Genomic DNA, 20,725 nt, shown 5'->3' on the forward strand with positions numbered 1-20,725 from the left:
GTTTTTATGATTCTCCATTGATCTCCAGCCCTGGAAAACGTTGCTCAATCAAGTCCTTTGCTTCCGATTGACTTTACCTACTGCATTCGGCTGGATGGTGTACTGGTTAAGGCTCTGCCTCTGACACAGGGGACCAGGGTTTGAATCTTGGCTCTTCCTGTTCAGTAAGCAAGCACCTATTCAGTGAGGAGATCTTGGGCAAGACTCCCTAACACTGCTACTGCCTATAGAGCACGTCCTAGTGGCTGCAGCTCTGGCGCTTTGAGTCCACCAGGTGAAAAGTGCAATATAAACGTTCTGTGTCTTGTCATTCGAACTGGCACCATGTGCACAATGGCTAGAGTACCTTCCTCTCCTTCACACACTATTGACTGTCCTCTGGGTGTCTCACATCTCTACACTGACTATAGTTATAGCACAAAATGTGTGAGTGAAACAAAAGCAAGCAGTGTTCTACCTTCTCTTCTTGCAATACTATTAATTGTATCTCCACTAACTGCCCATTTAGCAAAGACATTAGGATTAGTTGGAAAACATAAACTTCGCAATACCTCAATAATCTCGACTTTCCACCCGTCCTGCTCACTGAGAATATTCATGGATTTCTTCAATGCCTCTTCCCCCTGTTTGATGTAGGACATCTCAATTTCATTGAAGACCTTCTCATCAAGCCTGGAACCTGGAAGAGCAAAACACTCAGAAGTCTGTAGTCAGGCACATGCAACACGCAGCTGCCACATCAATCAATCAATCAATCAATCACAATATTAGTTGGACTTGATGAACAGATGTCTATATTACTATGTAATATATCTATTATTACACCCATTGTATATTTATTTACATATGTAGTGGCTGGATAGTGTAATGGTTAAGGGCTCTGCCTGTTCAGTAAGCCAGCACCTATTCAGTAGGAGACCTTTGGCAAGTCTCCCTAACACTGCTACTGCCTATAGAGCGCGTCCTAGTGGCTGCAGCTCTGGTGCTTTGAGTCTGTCAGGAGAAAAGCGCGATATAAATGTTATTTGTCTTTGTCTTGTACATATGTACCTGTGGTTATTATGTGTATTAAAATGTATCTTTGTGCACATACTTACTAAGACATTTTAACTCATTATTTAGTGGGTAGCACAATGCTTTATAGGGGCTACTTTCTCACTCTTTTCTGTATCTTAAATATTGTATTATGAAGATTTTATTTGGTCCCTGAGACCTCCTTTTGATTATTGATTTTCATATAGTATTTTTTCAACAGTACACCTCCATTCCTTGTACATGCAGAAAGTATCTTTCTATTATACACCAGTGAGCAGCTCAAAATGGCCGACCTTCTGCTTACAAGAACTAGGCTACTTTCACACTGACTCAATTTTACCCCAATAATGATTTGTGAATAAAATAACTGAAAACTCAGAAAAAATGCTTGGGTCTGTACATCAAGTAATTGACTATCTGCCCAACACCATTTAATTTTCATAATAATTGATCAGAAAAATCCAACACTCCGAACCTTCTTTTAACGAATAAAAATGGGAAATTCGATCTGATTTCTCGAACAAATGAAAAAAAAAGCTTTTGATTTTTCATGACAACTGATCGTATTTATCGAATTGGTGTAAACTTGGATCTTTTTATTGTATGCTGTGTGACCACCTTAACACTTGTTTGAAGAGTGCATTTGGCACAAGTTTTGCTTTATGGAGGAAGTTAATGGGTCTTACTCAGTAAGGAGCTCCGCCTCCGAACTTGGTTTATCCATTGACTGGGCCCGGGCCCCACCAGAGCCAGCTTCTCCAGTTCTTGTGAGAGGGCAACAGCTGCCGTTCGTCTGAGTCCTGGCAAATGAATAACATTAACAAATGTAAATATGTAGTCAATTATAGTTAAAAATGATATGTTTACATATTTACTGTAAATGCATATTTATAATGTTACTCAATACAATTCAACTTCACACAATTTTTCGTGACAGAATGCAAGACTGTGGTCATGAATGTGAGACTAATAATATATAAATAAATCTTCATGGCATTGTATCCTGTGTGATATCATATTTATTACAAACTAGCAGATTTTTCTTTTTTGTCTTTAAAGTGGAATTACAATCTGGCATAACATACAGTTAAAAAGGTATCTCCCAAATCCTTACAGACAGTGCTGGAGGCAGACATCTTGCATAATAATGTAATATACAGTCCAATCCGTAAGCCGCCCTTACCTGAATATACAGTACAACATTCTATCAGTCTAACTTGAACTAACAGAAGCTATCTGCTATAACCCAGCCTTATCATCTGCAGTCAGGCAAGACAACAGTTTCTCAGCAGGATACTAATAAGGCCCCCAGGAGAAAATAAATAAGAAGAATTCTTCGGCAGGACCATGATCGATGGCCACATAACTTTGTACTGCTTGGAGTGGTAATCTTAAAACACACACACACACACACACACGCACGCACGCACACACACACACGCACGCGCACACACACACACATATATACACACACACACACGCACACACACACGCACACACACACACACACACACACACACGCACACACACACACACACACATATATACACACACACACACGCACACACACACACACACACACACACACACACACACACACACACACATATATATATACACACACACACGCACGCACGCGCGCACACACACACACCTTCCTTGCTAGTTACACCATTGGGGTCTACATGAATGGAAACTGAACCCGAGTTGAGAGGAATATGGAGCCTGCCATATTTATTCTCTTTTAAGCAATACTAGTTGCCTGGCTGTCTTGCTGATCTTCTGCCTGTAATACTTTTAGCCAGAGACCCTGAACCAGAATGCAGCAGATCAGGTGTTTCTGACATTGTCAGATCTGACAAGATTAGCTGCATGCTTGTTTCTGGTGTTATTCAGACACTACTGCAGCCAAATAGTCAAATCAACAAGTCTGCCAGGCAACTGTGTTTACAAATAAACAAATACGGCAGCCTCCATATCGATCTCCTCATGTTCACTGTAAGTAGGACGAATTTAGGGGCTGCCAATACACCATCTTTATCTTCTTCTGAATTATGCCAGTTGCCTGGTTGGTGTGATGACCTTCTGGCTTCTGTAATAGGTGTGTACCCAACTAAATTAAACTGGCCACCTTCATTTCACATTTAGGTGTTCATTATTTAATGGTGGTTCTGCTGACCTTTTATTTATCAGAAGTGAGTCCCCCACCTAAAACAAGCATGTGGCAAATCCAGTTAAACTTAAAGGACACCTGAAGTGAGATGTATATGGAGGCTGCCATATTTATTTCCTTTTAAGCAATACCAGTTGCCTGGCTATCCTGCTGATCCTCTGACATAAGAAGATATACATATGCCATATTTATTAGCAGCTTCAAAGGAATTATCCTGTTTGAGAAATCTCATTGAGAGGGATATTTGAAGCATGCAGCAGATCAGAGGTTTCTGGCATTATTGTCAGATCTGACAAGATTACCTGCATGCTTGTTTCTGGTGTGACTCAGACACTACTGCAGGCAAATAGATCAGAAAGGCTGCCAGGCAACTGTTATTGTTTAAAAGGAAATAAATATGGCAGCCTCCGTATTCTTCTCACTTCAGTTGTCCTTTAAGTCAGAGCACCTGATCTGCACGCTTTTCAAGGTCTATGGCTAAATGTATTAGAGGCAAAGGATCAGCAGGATAACCAGGCAATTAGCTGCGTTTAAAAGGAAACAAATATGGCAGCCTCCATATCTCTCTCACTTCAGTCATCCTTCAACTACAAAAAAGTACCTAAAAGGCTTTCATGGGACCCCGGTCCTAAGTACACTGTCCCCGATTCCCTGTGAATGAGTGATCTAGTCACCCTCTGCTGTGTATACACAAACAGACACAGAGATGTATAGCTATGCCTGCATCACCCCAACAATGTACTGTTACTACCATAACAAACTTAGATAATATATAAAAAAGACATTAAAACGTTTGAGCAAGGGCGGGCCGAGGCAGAGGCAAGAGAGGCTCCAGCCTCAGGGCGCAGTGTAGGAGGGGGGCGCACAACTCACTCAGCTATCATTCCCCTATTATGTTTGAAGCAGAGAGAAATAAGAAAAGGGGATACATGGCAGTGACTGCAAGCCAGATAACTAGAGATTAAGGTGTTGGGAGCCCTGGGGCCCCTCTTAAACTAATAGCAATTCATGTGTGACGGCTGGGAAGGGAGGGATGGAGGGGCGCAGTCTGGTGTCTCAGCCTTGGGTGCTGGAGGACCTTGTCCCAGCACTGCATTTGAGGCAAACTGCCATCTCTGCCCCATATCATTCACTATACTATAGCAATTAAGTGGATTGTATGACCGTCCTCTCACGTCTACGGTGGTTCCAGGTTTTATAAAACAAAATAGTTTTGTTAACCAGTCTTTGTTACAGGTTAGTTTTAAGAAGTTTTGAATCAGGATGATACCATTTATTAGCCAATAAGTGGTATCAACCTGATGCAAAACTTCTTGCCTTCACTGCTGGCTAACACGGTACAACACTCTACTGCTACTCACAGGTGAGTGGATGAGGTTTTGTGGCAATGCCTCACCTGTCATATTGCGCAGATGTCTGTATGATATCCCAGCGCAGAGCTTGAAGGTAGCAGGCAGCATGGCGTATATCAGGAGTGTTCAGCGGAGGAAGTCAGTGAGCGCCGTTGGTCGCTGGTTATGTATTAGAAGTTGGTTGTCAGAATCTCCAGGCGTTCTGCAGACAGTTGGTCACCTCTGTGTAGACTGAGTGCTGGTGATCAGTGCCTGGAGTCAGTGTATATCAGCTCTGGGTCTGTGTGATCTGTACAGCTGGGACTGGGTCCAGCACCTCATATAAATCCTCCCGCCTGAAGGATGATGCGCTGCAATGACACAGATAAGGACACCACCATTTGCAGGAGACCAGCGGGGGCAAGGACACAAGCTCCACAAACATGTCAGCCGATGATTAAGCCCTGATACAGTACATCAAGGCAGAGATGAAGCAACGGTGCTTAAGCCATTAACCCTATCCGTGGTGTTTCATAATAACATAACGCGGACTGCCTCAGAACATTGCTCAAAAGGCATTAAACTGGAACTCTGCTCAGACTTTTTTTTTCTCTTTTTAGTATGCATGTTGGATTATTATGGCTCTGTACAAATTAACAAACTGACACATCATTGCATTCCAGCGGTTCTAGAGGTGTGTTTAGCTTCTAAGGGTACAATAATTTGCATATATTCAGCAGTGTTGCTCTGGGAGACATCTCAAGCTCACTCCAACCTGAATTATTGCAAATTCTGTTTTAAGAAAGCAAACTTTTGTTCTCCGTGCATTTTAGTAAGGGGGTTTTAGGACGTTGTAGCCCCTCACACACTCCTAGGAGTTCTGGGTCACCATGAGCTTGCTGGTTAGTCTGTAGTTTAGAACTGAAAGTGAAAGGTTAGAGCCTATAATAGATTTTGGCCCTTATTCAATTCACTTTTTCTCCCAAGTTTTCTCCTAGGTGATAATGCTTGATCTTCTATTTAAAGAGAACGCGAGGTGGGTTTGAAGAATATTATCTGCATACAGAGGCTGGATCTGCCTATACAGCCCAGCCTCTGTTGCTATCCCAAACCCCCCTAAGGTCCCCCTGCACTCTGCAATCCCTCATAAATCACAGCCACGCTGCTGACAAACAACTTGTCAGAGCTGGCTGTGTTTATCTCTATAGTGTCAGTCTGCTGCTCTCCCCGCCTCCTGCAGAACTCCAGTCCCCGCCTGCATCCCTTCCCTCCCTGCTGGTTGCAGGGAAGGGACGGGGGCAGGGACCGGAGCTATGCAGGAGGCGGGGGAGCAGCTGAGACTGACACTACAGATGTAAACACAGCCTCACAGCACGGCTGTGATTTATGAGGGATTGCAGAGTGCAGGGGGACCTTAGTGGGGTTTGGGATAGCAACAGTGGCTGGGCTGTATAGGCAGATCCAGCCTCTGTATGCAGATAACATTCTTTAAACACACCTCGGGTTCTCTTTAAAGGGAAGGTTCAGGGACACCTTGCAAAAAATAAAAATCGATATCCACTTACCTGGGGCTTCCTCCAGTCCGTGGCAGGCAGGAGGTGCCCTGGCCGCCGCTCCAGAGGCTTCCGGTCGTCTTCGGTGGCCGACCCGACCTTGCCAGGTCGGGCTCTTCTGCGCTCCAAGGCCCGGCACTTCTGCGTCCCACGCCGGCGCGCTGACGTCATCGGACGTCCGCCGGGCTGTACTGCGCAGGCGCAGTAATTCTGCGCAGTACAGCCCGGCGGACGTCCGATGACGTCAGCGCGCCCGCGTGGGACTCAGAAGAGCCCGTCCTTGGAGCGCAGAAGAGCCCGACCTGGCAGCCGGCCTGGCCAGGTCGGGTCGGCCACCGAAGACGACCGGAAGCCTCTGGAGCGGCGGCGAGGAGGCCCCAGGTAAGTGGATATCGATTTTTATTTTTTGCAAGGTGTCCCTGAACCTTCCCTTTAAAGTAACTTTACAGCACTCTGCAAATGAAAAATTACCAAAAGGTGAAATAGTGCTATCAAAATGATTCTGAGGCCCTTATGCAATTGATTTTTTTTTCTCCTGGGTTTTCTCCTAGGGGATAATTTTTCAACTTCTATTCAAAATAACTTTTCAGCACTTTGCAACCGAAAAAGTACCAAAACATTAGGGGCTCGATTTACAATACGGTGCTAACTTTAGCACTGGCCCTTAGCACGTCTAAACTCAGTTGAAATGTGAGAAGCAGTGATCGTGCGCAAAGTACCGCGCGCAAAGTTTTGCACACGCACTGCACAGAGCGCAGGGCACTCCACGCGAAGTGCCCACTAAAGCCTATGGGACTTAGCGCGCGCATAGGACTTTGCGAGCGGTACTTAGCGCGCCATCTGATTGAGAAAACCGGTGCTAACCTACTTAGCACCCTGGTTAGCACACCTAAAGACTTTAGACGTGCTAAGTAGGTTAGCACCGCTTAGTAAATCAAGCCCTAGAGGTTTAAAATGCATTTTATTGACAAGTTGTGAAAAATATCACCTAGAAGAAAGCACAGGAGAAGAAGTGAATTGCATATGGGCCTGAATATTTTCTTGCTTGCTGGGCATTTTATGGATAAGGGCCCGTACGCAATTATTTTGTTCTCCTAGGAGATATTTTTTAATTTTCCATTTAAAATAACTTTTTAGCACTTTGCAACTGAAAAAGTACCAAAAGGTAAATTGAAAAAGGGCTATCAAAATTATTTTGAGTATTTTCTCACTTGCTGGTGATTTAAAGAGACACTGAAGCGGAAAAAAAAATGATATTATGATTTGTATGTGTAGTACAGCTAAGAAATAAAACATTAAGATCAGATACATCAGTCTAATTGTTTCCAGTACGGGAAGAGTTAAGAAACTCCAGTTGTTATCTCTATGCAAAAAAGCCATTCATTTCTATGACTTTCAAAAGTCGTGGAGAGGGCTGTCTTCTGACTTTTATTATCTCAACTGTTTTCTTTTTCTCTGCCAGAGGAGAGGTCATTAGTTCACAGACTGCTCTGAAAGAATCATTTTGAATGCTGAGTGTTGTGTAATCTGCAGATATTAGAGAATGATGCAATGTTAGAAAAAACACTATATACCTGAAAATAAAAATATGAGAATATTTACTTTGCTGCTAATCTTCTAGTAATTATTCATAGTACACAACCAATTCATTATATCATATTTTTTTTCGCTTCAGTGTCTCTTTAAAGGGCATTTTATGGACAATTTTGAAGATATCTCCTAGGAGAAAACTCAGAAGAAAAAGTGAATTGCATATGGGTCAAGGTGTGAAAATATCAGCCTGGAGAACACTAAGGAGAAAAAAAATGAATTGAATAAGGGCCTTTGGCCCATATGCAATTAACTTTTTCTCCTGCGTTTTCTCCTATTAAATAATTTCTTAATTTTTGTTTAACTAGTATAAGACCGTGTCACGCCGATGGGCGTGATCACGGCAGCAGCCCCAGGACCGCCTAACGCCGATCGGCGTAAAGTCCTGGGATTTGCAGGAGATCGCATGCGCCGATGCGCCTGCTTGGATGACGATCGCCGCTAGGAGACCGTTAGACTGCGAAATTTCTGTCTATTTAGTCTGTACAGCACTGTGATCTACACAGCAGAGCTGTACTGGGGACAGCCATGTGACACGGCTGTCCCCCTGAGACGCAGGAGAGCAATCAGCTCTCATGGGCTGAAGCCTATGACAGACGATTGCTGTCACTGGCTGGCAGAGGGAGGGAGGGGTATAAAAAAAATAACTTTTTTTTATTTAAAAGAAAAACAATAAATATTTATTTAAAAAAAAAAACATCCTGGGAGCCATCACAGCCCACCAACAGAAAGCTCTGTTGGTGGGCAGAAAAGGGGAGGGAATCACTTGTGTGCTGAGTTGTACGGCCCTGCAGCAAGGCCTTAAAGAGAACCAGAGATGAAGCAACCTCATGTATTTTACCTTATAAATCAGTGGAAACATGACAGTAAACACCTAATCTGCTCTTTGTTACATTGTTCTCTGTTTAATTTGCCTGTTATCACCTCTAAAATAAGAATCCCGACTAAGCAGTCGGTCTGGCTTTGCTACAGAATAATTATAGCTGAGACTGTGTTCTTTGCTGTCTTCAAGTCCAAGCCTGCCCCCTGCTGGCTTTGCTCAGGAATCATTATAGCTGAGTCATTATAGCAAAGCCAGAATCAATGCTCAGTCCGGGATTCTTATCTCAGCTAGATAACAGACACTTTTAGCAGTGAGGATGGAACAGAGAGCATGGTAAATGTTTTCTCTAATGTTCCCACTGATTTCTATGGTAAAATACACAAGGGTGCTTCGTCTCTGGTTCACTTTAAAGCTGCAGTGGACTATTTTGTAAAAAAATAGCCTGGTCACTAGGAGGTTTAAAACCCAGGGTGACATCCTCAAGTGGTTAAAACAACTTTCCTGCCCTTTGCAATTGAAAAAGTGCCAAAAAGTATATGAAAAAGTACTATAAAAATAATTTTAAGTATTTTTTTGTTTGTAGGTGGTTTTAAAGGCACTTTATTGTAAAGGGGCTTGATTCACTAAACCGTGATAACTCATCGTTGACAATCGCAAATTTTTGCTTGAAAAAATGTGTGCGAAAACGCTAGCGTGGCCGTGATACGAGTTATCACGGTTTAGTGAATCAAGTCCAAGGTGTGAACATATCGACTTGTAGAAAACGAAGGAGAAAAAATGAATTGAATAAGGGCCTGTGTCGTTATTTATGAATGCAATCAGAAGGTTCCTGCGCAGGTATTTAACGGATATCTCTTAAACACAGCAACACAATCAATTTTTGCAATACAGTGGTAACGTTTTTATTCCACTCCTAGTGAAAATCCTTTACTTCCTGTCCTGGTGCCCAGGCATTGGTCACGTGACTGGAACTAGATTGTCAGATGCCTCTGTTACCTTATTAAAGTGTATCCCCGGTGACAGATACAGGAGGACATTATTGGTTTCCATATGGTCAGGCTTGAATGCAAAAGCATTATTATTATTAGAGTATTAATAGCAGGGCCGGATTTAGGCCACTAGGCCATGGCCTAGGGCACCACCGGAGCAAGGGCACCAAAGCAGCAGGCTAAACTGGTGCAAGCTTGCAAATGCTGCAATGCAGGGAGAACAGGCAAGCGCCTGACTGCGGTACTCTGCTGCTAACCGCCTGTGCCGCAGCCACCTTGCTCTCTGTGCACATTTGCATTGTGGCCGGCCCAGCAGATATGGACTTGGGCAGTATTGGAGATATAAAGGAAGAGGAAGCTCCTGCACTGGAGACGAGCGGAGAAATGAGTGACACTGATGGCTGCTGCGGTGTGAAGGCGAGCTGACTACCTATACTGAAGGAAGGGGGGGAGGAGGGATTAAAAGAGCCATTTGGCTACCTATACTGGAGGGAAAGGGGGAAGGGGTCATTTGGCTACCTATACTGCACAGGAAGGAAGGGCAGAGGGGTCATCTTGCTACCTATACTGAAGGGGGGCGGCTGGTGACAGTGGCCTTGGGCGGTAAAGAGTACAAATCCGGCCCTGATGAATAGACTTTATTTGTTCATTTTATTCCAACATTCTGATGCACAGATTGCTAGATCAGTGTCTTCTCTCCTGCCCGATCATCTCTATTTATTCCCTAGCCTCTCTTATCGCTTGTGTAGACAGTTTTCTTTACTTCTCCTCATCACCTGTGTCTGATGAAGCCTCCAATGCTGGTTGCATAAGGTTAACTGAGTAAAGAACATTCAGTGGGGAGAGGAGGATTGGATTGTTCTCAGATTACTATCAGTTACAATTTTCTTAAATTGTGCTGAGTTTTGTTGAAATCGTGGAATGGTGATTTTAAAGTGACAGAATATAATAAAGTGTTTTTGTTCCCCCACTCAGATTATATATTCTATTATCTGATGTAGAGGAGAGGGAAAGTGAGGGCCAAAAAAGGTGAAAGTGAAACTGTCCATAGGTTTTATTATTTAGTTGATGTAGTTTGCCTTCTTAAAACAGAATTATTCAGCTTTAAGTGAGCAACTGTGGTTACCCACAATGCACCGCTACTGAATATGCAAATGACCTCTTTATGCCCCTGAAGCCAGGCTAGCCTCCAGAACCACTGGTGTATAGCAACGAGCCTATTGCTTATACATTTTACAGAGTTTGGAATTTCCCTGCTTAATAGAGGGTTATGGGGCTGTAAATAGTTTCAAAAGTTTTAATGAGAGAACTTAATAATAAATAAATAAATAAATAAATAATAATAATCCCCATGCAGGGGGGATAAAAATTGGAAAAAGAGCAAAGTATAGCAAACACATAAAGAGTCTCCAAGTTAAAACATAAACGATTTTGTACATTAAAAAGAGTGAAGCAATCGTAAAATATCATGTAGTGCAAAGAATCAAAAACAGTGAAAAGAAACTCAACATAAATAACCAGTCTGTGGCTGGGAGAGGCGCACAGAAACAGGTAAGCTTCAGCAAAATATGCTAATGAGTGCTGATATAAATACATACACTTTAAAGTGGACCTGAACTCCTGATCAAAAACCGGTAAGGCTGCTTCAATTGTGACTTTTAAAGGACAACTGTAGAGGGATATTGAGGCTGCCATATTTAATTCCTTTTAAGCAATAACAGTTGCCTGGCTGTCCTGCTGATCTTCTCCCTCTAATACTTTTAGCCATAGATCCTGAACAAGCAGGCAGCAGATCAGGTGTTTTCAGAATGAAATCTATTGGAAATCGATCTAAATGCATTATTGCACCATTGGATCCAATGCAACTCTATGGGCCATCGATCTGCTGCCAGCAGCAGATCGACCTAGATTTTCCATCCTGTCAGATCAAATCGATCGAAATCAGCTGCAAATTGATCGATTTGCCGATTTGAAAGAATCAATTTCTGATCGATCGATTCTATAGAATCGATCGGTTGATTGATGGCTGAAATCGAGCAGTGTATGGGCCCCTTAACTGCTTGCCAACCGCGTCACGCCGCTGGGCGTGGCCACGGCGGCAGCCCCAGGACTGCCTAACGCCGATCTGTGTAAAGTCCTGGGGCAGCAGTTTGCAGGCTGCGCGCGCATCTCCTGCTTGGGGGGCGGAGCTCCGCCCCGCCTTCAGTCTCCGAGCGGCAATCGCAACTCGGGAGACTGTTAGACGGCATGATCGCCGTCTATTTACATGTACAGCGCTACGATCAGCAGCAGCGCTGAACTGGGGACAGCCGTGTGACATGGCTGTCCCCCTGGGGGACCTGAAGGTGATCGGCTGTCATAGGCTGAAGCCTATGACAGCTGATCACAGTGATTGGCTGGCGGGGGGAGGGAGGGTCCACAATAAAAAATAATAAAAAAATAGTACAATTTATTAAAAAATAAATAAAACAAATATTTACAAAAAACAAACAAACACGGGGGGTGGGGGTTGGCGATCAGACCCCACCAACAGAGAGCTCTGTTGGTGGGGAGAAAAGGGGGGTGGAATCTTATGTGCTGTGTTGTGCGGCCCTGCAGCTTGGCCTTAAAGGGACGGTTCAGGGAGGAGCAAAAAAAAAAATCCAAATCCACTTACCTGGGGCTTCCCGCGGCGCCGCTCTGCAGGCTCCCGGTGGTCTCCAGTAGTTATGAGCCTGCGCAGTACATCCCGGAGGACGTCCGATGACGTCAGCGTGCACCAGTGAGCTGCAGATTGGAGCGCAGAAGAAGCCCGACCTGGCCAGGTCGGGCGCGCCACCGGAGACCACCGGGAGCCTGCGGAGCGGCGCCGAGGGCACGTCCTGCCTGCCACGGGCTGGAGGAAGCCCCAGGTAAGTGGATTTGGATTTTTTTTTTTGCTACTCCCTGAACCTTCCCTTTAAAGCTGCAGTGGCCCATTTGACATAAAATGGCCTGGTCACTAGGGGGGTTTAACACTGCAGTCCTCAAGAGGTTAAAGAGGAACATCAGCCCAAACAAACATACTGTCATTAAGTTACATTAGTTATGTTAATTAAAATAGATAGGTAATATAATCTCTCACCCACCCTGTTTTAAAAGAACAGGCAAATGTATGATTTCATGAGGGCAGCCATCTTTTTGGCTGAAAGGAGGTGACAGGGAGCATGAGACACAGTTCCAACTGTCCTGTGTGCTGATCACCCCTCCCAGTTGCTAGGTAACGTGAATAACAACATAGGAAATCCCATCATGCTTTGCACAGCATCAGGGAAAAAAATCCCGGGCAGTTTTCTTTGATGGGTGGAGCTTAGCTAAAAATGCAGCTAAAAATGATGCTTTGGTAAGAAAAACAAAGTTCTGATGCTGTGAAACTGTTAAAGAAACACCAAGCCTTTTCCGTTCTGCTGAGTAGATTTTTAGTCCGGAGGTTCACTTTAACAGACCAAAAAGTGTAAAATAAAATTTTAAAGATCCCTAAATGCTCACCTAATGCAGACCTCTAACACTGCAGAAGTTCCCCAGTGCCAAGATAAACAGAGTGCAGTGCTGGAATACCCCGACACTGAGCTGAGATATCATTTCTGCAGTATAATCTCTGCACAGAGGTCCAGTTCTGTTCATCTGAGTTCATGGCCAGCTGGACCACAGACTGGAGAAACTGGGGATGAGAGAGATATTATAATTATGCATTTATAAAGTGTGACACTTTGCAGAGTTTATCGCATGCATCCAGCCTGGACTGGCATCAAACAATGCAATGGACTCAGCTACAAGCATTAAGTTAAAATGTAAAGACACATGAAAAAGTATAAAAGGTTTAAAGTGTATGTCCACTTTCCCATCTTAAAAAAACAACATGTAGCAATTAATCTCCAATAGTTCAAGTATTGAAGCTTCTTTAACACTACTAATCGCACTTCAGTTTTGAAATTTTCACGGGATGCTAGCAAAACAAGAAGAAAAAAAGCAACATGCAGGACTTTTTTAATCCCAAAAATCAGAATTGGAATCACATGTAGCGTAGGGCTCTTTCACAGTGCGATGTTAAAGCCGCACGTTACAACAACATGTAACACAGAATAACTCACACCAATGAAAAATCAATGGGCTGTTCACAGTGCAGACGTTGCGTTGGTGTCTAACGCTGCACGTTAAATGAAAGTGCTGCATGCTATGCGTTATACACGTTTTAGCTGCGTTAGACTGTTTACACATGCTCAGTAATGCGCAATTTTTGGTCTATCACTGTGCAATGAAAACAGCGCAACAAAAGCAGGTCTAAATAATGTCCAAGTTATAGTCTTTCAATGCGTTGCATTAGGGGCACGTTATGCACCAAACGCAACGTCTTTGGCCTCGATTCATAAAAGTGCTGTCGGAAAGGTAACGTCGAGCGGGGAAACACCGCTGTCGGTATTTCCGCCTTCAGGGTGGTAATTCATAAAAATGTTGCTAGTTGTGACAAGGTGTGCGGAGATATTCCGCTGTAGGCAGGCGTTAGGCTGTCGGGAGACATGCGGAAACAGGAGAAGCAGGCGGAGTCCCTCCGTGCGGTGTTCTCTCTGCAGCTGCTTGGGAGGTCTGTCCCATTCACTGCAATGTATTCCGCACGCTTCTCGCCACATCAGAGGTAGCGGTAATACCCGTCCGCATACCGCTACCTCTAATCTTTATGAATTGACATTTGTTACTTTTGCTATGATAATCACCGCACAAGGCGGTGATTTATCACTCTGCTGGCGAATGTCGGCTTTTCATGCGGAAAAAGCCTTTATGAATACAGATTTTGCTGTGTGGTCGGTAAAGTGAGCAGTTTTCAGCGTTTCCGAATGCGGGAATGCTTTATGAATCGAGGCCTTACTGTGTAAGAGGCCTAAACGAGCCCAAGGTGTCTAACATCCACTAGCTTCATCATGGATTCCAGTGAAGCTCTAGTGAACTCCATGCCCAAGAAAGAAAGTGGATCTGAGATAAACTTTTACTCATTGCATAATTGTGTTCCTTTCATATAGTTTATAGGGCATTCCTCAAGCCAAATGTTTTTTTTTGTTTTTGTTTTGTTTTAATACTCTAATTCTCTATAAACTAAACAAGTCTCACTCACAGCTTCTCCAGTGCCTTGGCACTTTGAGACCCATGTAGCAAGGGCTTATGGGAGCTCAGCCTGGGCAGGAGGTGTTACTAGCCAGAGATTTTAGAGGCAGAGGAGAGGGAAGTGAAGTCTTCACAGGCTGAGGGCTGGAGATACAGATTAGCTTGCCTGTGTGTAATGATCACAAGCAGAACATGGAAACTCTCATTGTATCACAGGAATAAATAATCATAAACTGTTGAAGCTGTTTGCAGCTAGATTTGCTGTGTAAACTATCTAAACTTTAGATAAGATATATAGACAAGATACTTGTTATAGTTAGTTTTTAATCTCGGATCCACTTTAAGGCAGTTCTGTTTCTAATATCTATGCGGGGTGGGGAGATGTCGACCAGAGAGGGATGTCAATCAGAGAAGAGGGATCCATCTTTTTCACACGTCGGGAGAAAGCCTGCCCCAATATGACAGGCTTTAGACTTTAGAGAACCATACATGATAAAAGGATGATCATGGCTTTATATGAAGGTTCTTCTTCCTTGACTCTGCTGTTGTTTACTAATATGAACAAGGTTGTTCACTTCTCTGAGGTTGTTTTCACAGTTCAGTGCAGCTCTGATTACTTTGGCAATAACTTTATCACAACCTATCACATCTAAATGAATATATATATATTATAGAGAGTAGAGTGCAGTGACTTCTTTTCACATCCTCTGGTAGGAAGTGGTTTAAATGGTGGTGGATTGCTGAAGTGATTTTGAGTCTGTGATCTTGGAAATATCAATCCATAATTCAAAAGAATGGTGGGTTTCATAATCTGCCAGTGATCTGAGGACCAATTGTTTTCCTGAATCATGAATCATTTACCGATTTATGGTCACCCAGTCCCTGATTCAGTCATTTTTTCAAAGGAAATGTTTTTGCACCATAAAAAAAAATCCTGTTAACTCCTGCAAGCAAAAAAGGGCTCCAAAAATGTTTTTCCAATCCAACTGAAATTTAACGCAACTTTTCTTTTTCTTACCTACATTTTTTGCAACTGTTTTACTTGCTAGATGCTGAAAGTCTATTTTGCAGATAACAGGAGAAAACCTCTCCTGAATCTGATGGACGGAATCATGGTCGAGTCTGAGATGTTGGGTGGTGTGCAGAAGACCTCTCTATAAGCTCTAGAGGAGGCCACATCTCCTGTACACCTCCATGTGCATCGCAGACTGGGGAGGCATGCATGATGCCATCGTTTGATCTGGAAATAGAACAAAGTTTATTTACACTAGATAAAGTTTACAAAATGGAAAAGCTAGCAAGGATGGTCACCACGGGAGAACCAGACACAGCTGGATTGTTCCTGAACAAGGCACAGTATGGAGCTCGATGGATCTCTGCTTTCTGTTTCCAAATTCCCATCAAGTATATGAGCACATAAAGGAGCTGTTCTGTGCTGCTGCCAACTTCCATTTCTCCTGTGCAGCCAATACTTGGTGAATATTCCTGCAAACTTCCAATCTCCCCCCATGCTATATGTGTAGATGCTTCAGCCTCAAGGGCCAGGACTTCTACTTTGAGTGCGTATTACGGCGCCAATATTTTACTATGCACTACCTAGCACCTATTCTAACCTTAACCAACCCTTCTAAGTGCCTAACCCTACCCCCCCCCCCACCACCACCACCTAATGCCTAAATTTAACCCCCACCACCTAATGCCTATCCTAAATTCCCCGTAAATGAAATTAAAAAGACCCCCCCACTACCACCACCACCTACTGTCTAACCTTAAAGAGGAACTATAACCAAGGATGGATCTTCATCCCAATCAGTATCTGATACCCCCTTTTCCAAGAGAAATCTTTACCATTTCTCAAACAGATTATCAAGGTGGTCGGTATGGGTGATATTGTGGTGAAACTCCTCTCACAGTGTGATGTCATGACCAAGGTCCTGAAAGTTTGTTGTATGTGAACCTCATTGTTGTATGTGAACCTCATTGCATTGTGGGAATTAACAGCTTTTTCCAACTGCCAAGCAAGCAATATCTCCCCCTGTGCATAGAACTCTCAGTAACAAACATTCCATACAGATCACCTGGCAGGGCTAAAGTTGTCACCACCAGTGATACATTTCAGAATGTAAATCAGGGAAAGACATGATTTTACAATGGGCAAACACTGACTAAATAATCTATAAATGAAAATTGTAAACAATAAGCAATTTTATTCATCATGTTATTTTAACTACAGTTCCTCTTTAACCTCTTCCAGATCCTTGGTACGTATATACATGCCCCTGAAAACTCAATTTGCAGATCAGCGGCGTATTTATGTACTTTCGCATTTTCACCACCGCGTGTGCTGCTGTGCATGTTCCCACCACCGTTGTGCTGAGCACTGATCGGTGACTGGGAATATGTGTTCCCAAAAGCCAATCATAGTGCCTTTAACTAATGATCACCGGCATCAGTGAGATGCTGGTGGTCAGGCTGAAAGTAAATACGCATACACTACACTTACATAATCTATACTTCCTGTGTGCTGTTAACAGTACACAGGATAGTGTGGGGACATCTAGTGGTCAAATAAAAATACATGCAAAATACATTTAAAAAAAAATTCCCCTCATTAGTTAACTCTTTCAACCCCTACCTTCCCCATAGTTACCAAAATAAAACAGCTGTAAAAACATTTTAAATCAAATACATAAATAGTTATGTTAGGGACTTCACCTTTTAATATGAATGTCATGAGGGTATATTACTGTTATATTTGCAAATAAGGGTTTGTAATTATTGATATAATATCAAAACGGAAAAAATACACCTTTATTTCCAAATAAAATGTTGTCACCGTACATTGTAATAGGGACATAATTTAAATGTTTATTTTAAAACTTTAATGGCTGAAAACTGAGAAATAATGATTTTTTTCCCTTGCTATTCCATTTAAAATGCATATAAAATAAGATAATTCTTAGCAAGAAAAATACCACCCAAAGAACGTCTAATTTGTGGTGAAAATAAAAACAATATATAGATCATTTCTGTGTGATAAGTAGTGACAAAGTTATTGGCGAATGAATGGGAGGAGCGTGATGTGTGAAAATTGCTCTGGTTTTTAAGGTGAAATTACCTGTGGTAGGGAAGTGGTTAAATAAGCATCTTCGTGTGTTTATCTACATATGGGACTATAATGAAAAATGAAACCTGTTACAAGTCCGTACAGTAGAGACTGGACATAAATAGAAAATAGAGTATACCATCAGATTTTACATTCTATGAAAACTTCATATCAAAATGATGAGTAGTTAGAGAGAAATAGGCCGCTGATGTGTCAGTGAAGGGAAATTTAATTGCTCGAGAAGTGGGAGCAGAGGGACCAACCCAGACAAGAGAAGTTTATGTATGTATTTTATAATATGAGGAACAGATAAGTAGAGGAGGGAGAACTGATTCCAAGTAAGGTTAAGTTCTGTACTTCTGCCACGTGTTCAGATTCCTACACATTATTCAGCCTCTCAGTAAGGAAAGACGCTTAAGTAACACAGCGTGATATGATTCAAGGATAAAATAATATTTGTATGATGAGTTATAGCTTGCAGAGCACACACATCACTGCCAGTCTCCATGACGTCAGGCCACTCCATCACACTGACCTTACACAGTCCACCACGGGTCACTTATGGGGTAGGTCAACTGGAAAAATGTAAGACTTTGCTATTTGCATCTATTCTGGTGTGGAAAATGAAATGCTTCTGAAGTCTATTTTTAAGACGCAGGCTGCCTTAATGACAAATCCACCCCATGCCACGTGAGATTATGGAATATTCTAAAATTAAAAGTTATGATTGGTTGAGGGCTCTGACGCTGTCAGCTGATGAAGAATAGCTATTGTGAAACGTTCAAATGTTCCGGGAGGCAGATGTGTTATAGATGGGAAATGAGGATTTTTGAAGACTTTTCTAGATCAAATTGTTATATTCACATGTAGGCAGACACAGCCAACAGTGGGCCCCTGTGCAGAATATGAGGACCCATACACAGTGGGTGTGGTCATAACAGATTACAAGTGGATCCAAAAATTGTCGATAGCATAAAAGTATGAAAACCTATTTTGCATTCTGTAGGCACTGTATTAATATAGCACATTATGTCTTAATGACTGGGCCACAAGCAACTTCCACTACTCCTCAGTGTCACACGTGTCCCTAAGAAAAAGATGCAAACTTGTAAAAATTGAAATGGTAAAAAAACAAACCCTACCATTATTAATATTGTTATTATTATTATTCTGTATCTATTGAGCGTTGATGTCTTCCATAGTGCTTTTTACAGAGTAGAGTCATGTTACTGATTGTTCCTACAATACTCATAGTCTAAAGTCTCTACACTAACCTCTGATGCCCACCAGCTACACTACACTACACTGTGACTACACTAGAAGCCGAAGATCTCGCATGATCCTTCCTCCGCACTCCTCTCCTCCTCCAGTCATCTTGCCACTGTACACTCTGGACCTCCGAGGGCGCCATTCTTCACACAGACGTCACATCATTCTTCTGTACACAGTCCATCCTTCATGATTACGGCCTCCTTCCCAGTTACTTTTTCCCTGTTACTATGTGACCTGACAGCTCACGTGCGCCGTCTTGTTCCTTAACTTCCCCTCAGATTAGCTCACAATCTAACCCCTACCATAGTCCTATGTCCATCATAGTCTAGGTCCAATTTTAGGGGGAAGCCAATCAACTCTTCTGTATGTTTTTTGGGATGTGGGAGGAAACCGGAGTGCCTGGAGGAAACTCATGCAGAGAGGAGGAGAACATGCAAACTCCATGCATATAGTGTCTGGGAACCAAACCAGGGACCCAGCACTGCAAGGCGAGAGTGCTAGGCGCTATTCCACTGTGCTGCCCAGTTTTATTATATCCTGGGAGCCTTTTCCTTGTGAGGGGTTGTGGGCTTTCTCAGTTATTGGGCAATGCATCCCAATTTGCGACAGTTTGTGTAGGATCGGGGAGCATCCAGAGGCTTTCCTTCACTGAGGTAAGTATCTTTTTTTTGTGATTGCAGGTTTGCTTTAAAGTGTTACTTAGTATATAACGTTTTTTTATCTTTTTAGAAAAGATAATAAATAAGTTGGGCACTTGGCAAATACCATAATTTCCATCACATACCATATTTAATTGGAGACAACGCATCATCTGTTGAAACTGAGAAGTAAAATCATGAGTGGAATAATGAATCATACAAGTAATATTATATGCTAAAGTTTGTATTTTCTTCCAGTAGTCAAATTGGTCGTTCTGCCTGAGCATATAATGTTAAAAAAAAAAAAACAATAACTCTGTATATATACATTCTAGTACAGGGATCCCCAAGCGTTTTGGGTCGAGGGCCGGGTCAACATACTTCAGACTGATGAGGGGCCGGAGTGTACATTAAATGATGCCGAAATCTTTGCGTGCCAGACAGTGTAGCATACCCAGGTGACAGCGTGCAGACCAATTGGACAGCAGTGTCACCTGATGTGGAATTTGATTGGAAACCAGCAAAATTACTGCTTTATGGCTTCCATGTGGATGGGTGGTGCCAGCACTGCTATTCTATATGCGGACCACCAATATTTAAAGATGTAGCTGACCATATCTATAAGTAATACAATTTTGTGTGTATGGGGCCGGTAAAAAAGCCTCAGGGGGCCACATCCGGCCCGCGGGCCTTAGTTTGAGGACCCCTGTTCTAGTAGGTTGTAATGTCTTTTGTATCCAATCAAATGTAAAACTTTTTAACTTACTGGATGATCTGATTTACAATACTCTCTCTTCTATATGTTATTCAAACAATAAGTTACTTTTCAGCCCCTTTAAAATCCCACTAGCCTATACTACAAAGGTGGCCACTAATGATCCAATTTCTAACGAAAAATCGTTTGAGCGTTCAGATAATTCTGACTCGAAGTGAAATATTGAAATAAATTGTTCACTACACCATCAATGAACCAATCTTTGCTTCCTATCTCTCACAACTGACAAGAAAATCCAAATTTTGTTTAGACAAAAATCCAATCGGACATTTTTATAATCGTTCGTGATCGATTGTGCCCATCAACTGAGATTATTTACAACCAA

The 20,725-nt window shown here is 42.6% G+C and overlaps 1 protein-coding gene across 1 annotated transcript in view; it reads right to left on the minus strand.

Moving 5' to 3' along the window:
• The window catches only part of STAR (steroidogenic acute regulatory protein), a 34,953-nt gene extending 21,806 nt beyond the window's left edge, over positions 1-13,147 (minus strand). The window contains exons 1-4 of the mRNA XM_068274605.1: positions 13,002-13,147; positions 4,605-4,910; positions 1,722-1,835; positions 552-679 (exon numbers count right to left, since the gene is read on the minus strand). Of these exons, the coding sequence (XP_068130706.1) occupies positions 552-679; positions 1,722-1,835; positions 4,605-4,668 (306 nt within the window). The 5' untranslated portion in view covers positions 4,669-4,910; positions 13,002-13,147. The remainder of the gene's footprint in view (positions 1-551; positions 680-1,721; positions 1,836-4,604; positions 4,911-13,001) is intronic.
• Positions 13,148-20,725: the final 7,578 nt, after the last annotated feature.

Source organism: Hyperolius riggenbachi, chromosome 3, assembly GCF_040937935.1.
Source record: "Hyperolius riggenbachi isolate aHypRig1 chromosome 3, aHypRig1.pri, whole genome shotgun sequence".
Taxonomy (NCBI): domain Eukaryota; kingdom Metazoa; phylum Chordata; class Amphibia; order Anura; family Hyperoliidae; genus Hyperolius; species Hyperolius riggenbachi.